General features: G+C 38.0%; 1 protein-coding gene across 1 annotated transcript; it reads left to right on the top strand.

Annotated features, from left to right (window-relative positions):
• Nucleotides 1-10: 10 nt before the first annotated feature.
• On the top strand, nucleotides 11-3,362 carry LOC108677799. The gene is made up of 4 exons (XM_047882396.1): nucleotides 11-147; nucleotides 934-1,086; nucleotides 2,475-2,526; nucleotides 3,151-3,362. The coding sequence occupies exons 1-4, from the start codon at nucleotides 13-15 to the stop codon at nucleotides 3,360-3,362; spliced, it is 552 nt and encodes a 183-aa protein (XP_047738352.1). The 5' UTR covers nucleotides 11-12.
• Nucleotides 3,363-6,807: the final 3,445 nt, after the last annotated feature.

Below are 6,807 nucleotides of genomic sequence, written 5' to 3'. Positions count from 1 at the left end.
CCGAGGGTGCTGATGATGCTGCTGTCCGTGCTGCACGGAACCGGCGTAGCATCAACGGGCTCATCCCGGTACCGCGTGCACCCCCAGGCAGGGTTCGGTATCGCTGATACCGCGGCGGTGGTGCACTATACATCGTCTGCCATACAGGTAAGGTTATTAAGTTAAATTTCATTACGTAGAATAATATGTATCGATTTTAATAAGGACGATTTAGTTGCAAGAAAGCGTTTCAATTGTTTAATTATAGATGTGTTCTCACATGCCATGCCCTGGGTCGTAATTATTAGTCACTGATAGTGCATTAAAATCCTTAGTTTTTCACTATAGTTTATTTCAACACAAACACAAATTAATCGATTCCAACGTTCGCTTGATTTCACAGTAAAATTGATAGCTCTATTGCATATAGTGATTGATTTTCTGCTTGAGAAAGAAGCGCAGGTTTGTTGCTGCACATTAATGACCATTATAGTAATATTGAGCATCTCCAACATTGAAAACCTACGTTAGATTTTTACGTAATTTTTAGGAAAAATTAATTTCCATCATTTCGATTTGTTTCGTTGCTATCTTTTTCATGGCCCAACCTCGAGAAAACTAGGATATTGTACTTACCCCGTCAAATATTCAAACATTAATTAACGATGTTAATTTATCCAAGGTAGTGAATGAATCGGTTGATTCAGAATATTTCTAACAGTACAGATAATCTTGTAATGATTAAATCAGAGTATCTCATTATTAATTGATACGTAGTATTCAATTATCACATCATTAATCAATACAGAACCGTCCACTGTGAATAATTATGTAGTATCTCGTTATTAATTACTACGGCGTTGCCAACTATAAACTAATTATTATTTAATTTTGATTAATTATTTTCACCTTCAAGAGTTCCTGACTGTACCGAAATAAGTTAATTTCTTGCAGTGTGCTCAGCTGTGCTCGATTTCTGGCTCATCTGTCTTCTCCGTCACTGAAGAAAACACAGGAAAAGTGGGATGCAGAATTGCATCGTCTGGCTTCCGAGCTGAGAACCTCACCGCCGGCGCCGCTGCTGCAGGAGAAACAACCTACGTCGACGTGAGTCATAAACAGCTTGCAGAAGCCGGGCAATAACGTCATTTTCGGTCTTGTTTGTGAACTATTTCTGAATTGCAGAAAAATTACTCCCAAGATTACTCCTAAAACTTTAGAAATAAACTAACTTTTTAAAAATATCTGCGCGTTAAAATTAGTCTGTGGGGTAAGTGCCAGGCATTACCCGCACGATAAGCAAGATTGAAAATTAACGAAACCGGATCTAAGGTTTTATTAGAGAACATGTATAACAAGGAGGTCGTGAATTACTGGAATAATAATGTAAATAATACCATTGACACCTTATGAACCTGTCGCAAAGTAAATCTAATGAATAATCGATAGTTAAGATGTGAATGAAAAAATTATAATTCAATACAACAGTATTTAGAAAATTATAAAGAAACCTGTTCTAAATACTTAACGTTAACACACGAACCTGCTGTTAGACTCGGCCTGGAGATGTTGGTGAATGACAAAATGTATACAACACTTAACCTTCCTACACGATGTTGCCAAGGTTGAAGGAAAGTTATAATTTTATTAGATAATGAAACTTGCAAATATTGTAACACCATAAGCCCAAGGCATTTATTACAGGAGGTGAAGGGATGAAGGAAATTTTTGCAAACGTACTGGAGTCCATAAATGATTTGCCAAATAAGTATTTATTGATAATTTTGAGATGCTGCAAGCTCACAAATTCTAAGCAAGAGCGAATTGATGTACGTTTGTGCCGTGAATCGTAGAAATTAATTGTTCTATTAATTTATTTAGTTATCCATCATTTATTCACCTATGTGTAATCAATTTATAGTTCTTGTATTTTTATTTTCTTTTTATATTTTATATCAGTTTTAAAATTAATTACTTATAGAACTGTTAATTTGGCTATCTTCAAAATTGGTTCACAAAATTTTTCATAGAGGTATAAATAGAACTGCTCAATGTTGGTAATGGATAAATCAAGTGAAAATTTTTCAGGTTAAAGGTACATCGTTTGATTTTAATACAGCCGAAAGGTAAGAATTTTTACAATGAATTAAGTCAAGAACTTCAAACATTTCCACGACAGTGTTTATTCATATTTCACGGTAGGAAACATTGCTATCATGAACATTGTCTGAAATTCAAATCAATTTTTAATATCAAAATTTGTTGTCAATTTCTAGGAATTGATACTAATTTTGGGGTTTTAATACCAGATTTATTGCGAGAAATTAACAGTATCAAAATGTAGATCGCAAGGCACCCTTAGGCAGATATCAAATTATTTATCATTCTGCGAGATGTAAATATGTGCTAAAATATTAGGTTTTTTGCCAGTAATTCAAATATTAGCAGAGTCGTAGATTGTGCTACATCAGTTCAATTAATTTTTATCGGCACAGGAGCTCGCCTCTGCTACTGTACAGGAACTTACCACTGCCGCACCCACTCCAGGTGAGCAATAGCTTATAAGATTGTCCAGAAAAATACACTTCCGCTTAATATTCATGTACTTGAAAAATGAATTCCTGGTAAGTTCGGTTGCTTTATAACGCTCATGAGCAGAATAATCTTTTCTTTTGTGCATATTTCCAGCAAACATTTCATCGAGATTTGAAAATCAAGTCAATGGCTACACGCTACACGAGACTATAGGAAAATTGTACAGTCATATCGTTCTAAGTTCTTATCCTTTGAACGCGCACATTAGGATCCCCTCGGTGAATATTTTTGCTTTTGCGTCAAAAACATAGCTATTTATTCCCCCAATATTTAAGATGGCCAATTCGAGTCCTAAGAAATTTGAAGTTACTCCCAAATGAGTTACGCTAGACAAATTATGATATGTAAGATATTCGATTCTGTTTTTATAAATAAATCATGGCCTTCCTTTTGCCCAGTTGAGATCTATCATCGTTTTCGATTATCATTTCTTACCATACTTTGAACAGAATTTATATTTTGTCGCCATATATTCCACAGCGTAATAATTTTCGGATTGCTATCAATTAAAATAATACGTGATGAAAATATGTATTACAATATTCCGTTTTTGATTAAAGTTTTCTTCACAAAAAGGACCATGTTTGACTGTATCGGATATCGTCTGCGCTACTGCAGCTCCGGCGACTTACTTCTACCACCCGAGCGACTGCACCAAGTACCTGGAGTGTCTCGGTGGGACCAACCCCGTAGAAATGTCATGCGCACCTGACAACTACTGGGATATGGATTTTCAAACTTGTGGTGTGTCGCAGCCTGTGAAATGTTCTTGTCAGACGTCCATCTAAAGGGCCCATACACTTGCGAGTAAAGGGCCCCATACACTTGCGAGTAAAGTGCCCCTTACACTTGCGGGTAAAGGGCCTCATACACCTACGGGTAAAGGGCCCCATGCACGTGCGAGTGAAGGGCCTCATACACCTGCGATTAAAAGTCCTAATACACTTGCGAGTAAACGGCCTGCGAAATGTTCTTGCCAGACGTCCATCTAAAAGGGTTACATAGGATTTTTGTGCTTAATTCGACCCCTCCCTTGTACACCCACATTTGAGCAGGCGAAAACATTAAATTTTATTTATATTTTTGATGGACCAAAACAAAAGTTATATTATAAACCTAACTATGAAAAGATTACCTATGAAAAATTGATATTTCAAAATCTGACAAAAGCTGTTGCAGAAAAATTTATATTAACTGTAATTATAAGAAACCAATGTGCTAATTAGTTGACCATTTTCCTATCGCATCAAACGGCGGCGACACTTTATATGAGACACCCCAAGAATATGAGGACAAAAATATGTTCATGTTAAAAAAAGACAAACATAATAAAAGAGGAAATAAGGTATAGAACTTTATTTTGGTTATTGTTCAAATTTTTACGTATTTTCAGTATTTTCCTCATCAATCATCAAGACTACTCTAGCCATCCTTTTCCTCTTTCAGTCTCCACACGTTCTCCAAATATCTATTTGGATCCTAAAACGAACCAAGTCTGCTCGTTCTGACGGATACGCAGTCACTGCTATCTCCTCTTTAACTGTTCTCGCATTTGCCACCTCAAGATCATGAGATCCTCATAAATAACACGTAACGCGAGTTTGTGTTAGGGCACTATTCAAGGCCACCACCACTCTCGACGGCAATCACACGCCGTCCTCTAACGACACGGAGAAATAAAGTGAACATCCCGAGGCCCAAACTCACGGCTAGCTCCTCTCATCTCGAGGAGCCACTGAGATACAGTGGCTCATCATTACAGCAAAGCTCCACATCATTACCTTCACCTCCCTCATTCAGAATCATCTCCATCATTGCCCATCTTTCTCTCCCATGCGCCTCTTCTCCCTCATTAGGTTATTTGCAGTTTCCTTCAAACCCCACATCATACATGGAACTCTCATCTTTTATCCTCTCTTTCTCACACATGTCTTTCTCCCTCACACACAGTACCACTGAACTCATACAAAACAGTATATACGAATATATAGGCCCCACCTGTGCTGCCATCATACATGCTTCACACTATGGCATCGCTATGACTTCCAACAGTAGATAGCACTGGCAGCAATGCCGATTATTTGGAGTGGACACAGAACCAAGTTTATTTCAATAATGCTTCATTGATGCTGCACGATGTACATTGTAGTGTCAAAAGAATTTTATTTATATCGTAATCAAGACGAACGTTTTTCTGTAGGAAAGAGGAACTTCAGTTTGAATGAATAAGAATATAATGTTATATTATCTATTTACCATTCTAATTATCCTTCCACGTAACATTGAATATTCAATGGCACCCATTTAACTAACAACGCCCCACTGCTCATATATCTAAAAATATTATAGTGGAAAAACATGTTTCCAATAAAGAAATGGAAAACAAACCAAGACATGTTTTTTATATTGAGTGCACGTCTGTTGATAAAATGTAATTGCATTTCTAAGTGCCAGTACTTGTAGCAGGTCATCTTCGCCTTTAGGAATACCAACAAGCAACAACTGCCATGAGAAATCATTCAATATTTCAGTCTTGCATTTTACATGATTGAATCTTTTAATTTCATAATAAATAAAAAATTGCGAGAAATTCTCACGTAATAAATTATTTTTCTTGTTTGTATCAAAATTCCAACTTTTTACCTCCCCGATCCCACTTATTTTGTTCTGCTAAAAATTTTATTGCAATTGACATTCAGCGGCCCGTCAATTTTTTTAGTTTTGCAGGCCATATCTTTTGTTTATTTTTTGCAGCATTGAAAAGTTCAACTAATATCAGAGCTTTCTACCACAGCTCATTATCGGGGGATTCTTGTTCGGTGACAATTATGAGCGTTTTTGATCCTGGTCACGGTGTAGCGGGCCAGCCATGGCCGCACTATTAGTTTTCTTCAGTCGCCGCACCTCTCTAACAGAGGCTGAAGAGAAAAAGTATGCGTAGGTAGTTATCGCGGGAATCAGCGGATTGCTAATAGGCAGCCTACCGTTGCCCTACCTATCACACTTTTTAATGGCTGTAAATATTTGTATTTAATGTCCATATAAAGTCTATATTCGTGAGCCTATATGCATTTAGTGATAGTTCTATGTCGTGAATGCGCGTTCCCCATGAAGCTTAAGTAAACTTTATGGCCTTGAAGATTCACTGATCCATTTTTGATTCATCCTCGTACTTCAGGGCCCGCTTTCAGAGACCCAGTAACTTTGTGTATGGAGCGTAGTTCTCCCGCTGCAACGGCACCAATGTGTGTCGATTAAATATTGATCATAGGATTTTCCCGTCACGAAAGGCCGTAATCATTATGCAAATCTACCACTTTATTTAACAGGGATCATAAAAAAACACACAGATTTAAGTAACAAAAAATTTAATGAAAAAATACGGAAAATTGAATAACTCTACCTAACATAAACAAAAACCCTAATAAACCTAACAAACTTAACCGTGCGTTCCAACATCTTAATTCCCTTTCCGATTTATTCGCAAGTTCATGATCCAAATCCAGAAATTGAAACAGAACTTTATGCCTTCCTCCACGGCGAGATGTAGAAAGGATACAGTGATAAGTAAAACGGGGAGCGCAGCCATGCACCACCAATTTTGAGCACCAATAAGCCCTGAATCGAACTCCTTGGATCTCTCCGGACATCCACCAAACAGCCGTGAACCACTCGGCTTTGCCTTCCTCCGGCCTCGCATAGAACCTGCCGTGCACCACCAGGCCGCGGATCAAATCTGACTTCCGGGCATCGTTAAATTACGTAATTTTACGTTCACCGCATCTGAGGTTAGGTTTCAGATAGCATAGTTCTGTTCCAAAATTTATCGTCCTTCGACAAGTGGCTGTTCGAGCGAGGGCTGGTTCGACCCATGGCCTAGATACGGACGGCTTGAAGTGTTGAAGGCTACGTTTCGGAAGGCAGGAATCATGATGGTCCATTACATCCAGGGCAGTGGTGGTCTTCGGCAGGCGACCCGATACGGACGGCTTGAAGTGCTGAAGGTTACGTCCCGGAAGGCAGGAATCATGATGGTCCATTACATCCAGGGCAGTGGTGGTCTTCGGCAGGCGACCCAGTAAAACGCACTAACTTCTGGAGGTCACATCTAAGGTGAATAAAAACTAAAAAAGCCAAAAAAATCCGAGAACCTAATACCTAGCAGCTTATAAATTTTATATGTAGCAATAAATTAAATCTATTTTGTCTACAATCTAACCGTCATGAAATTAT

This window comes from Hyalella azteca, unplaced genomic scaffold (assembly GCF_000764305.2).
Source record: "Hyalella azteca isolate HAZT.00-mixed unplaced genomic scaffold, Hazt_2.0.2 contig10333, whole genome shotgun sequence".
NCBI lineage: Eukaryota > Metazoa > Arthropoda > Malacostraca > Amphipoda > Hyalellidae > Hyalella > Hyalella azteca.
This window is presented reverse-complemented; position numbering and strand designations above follow the sequence as displayed.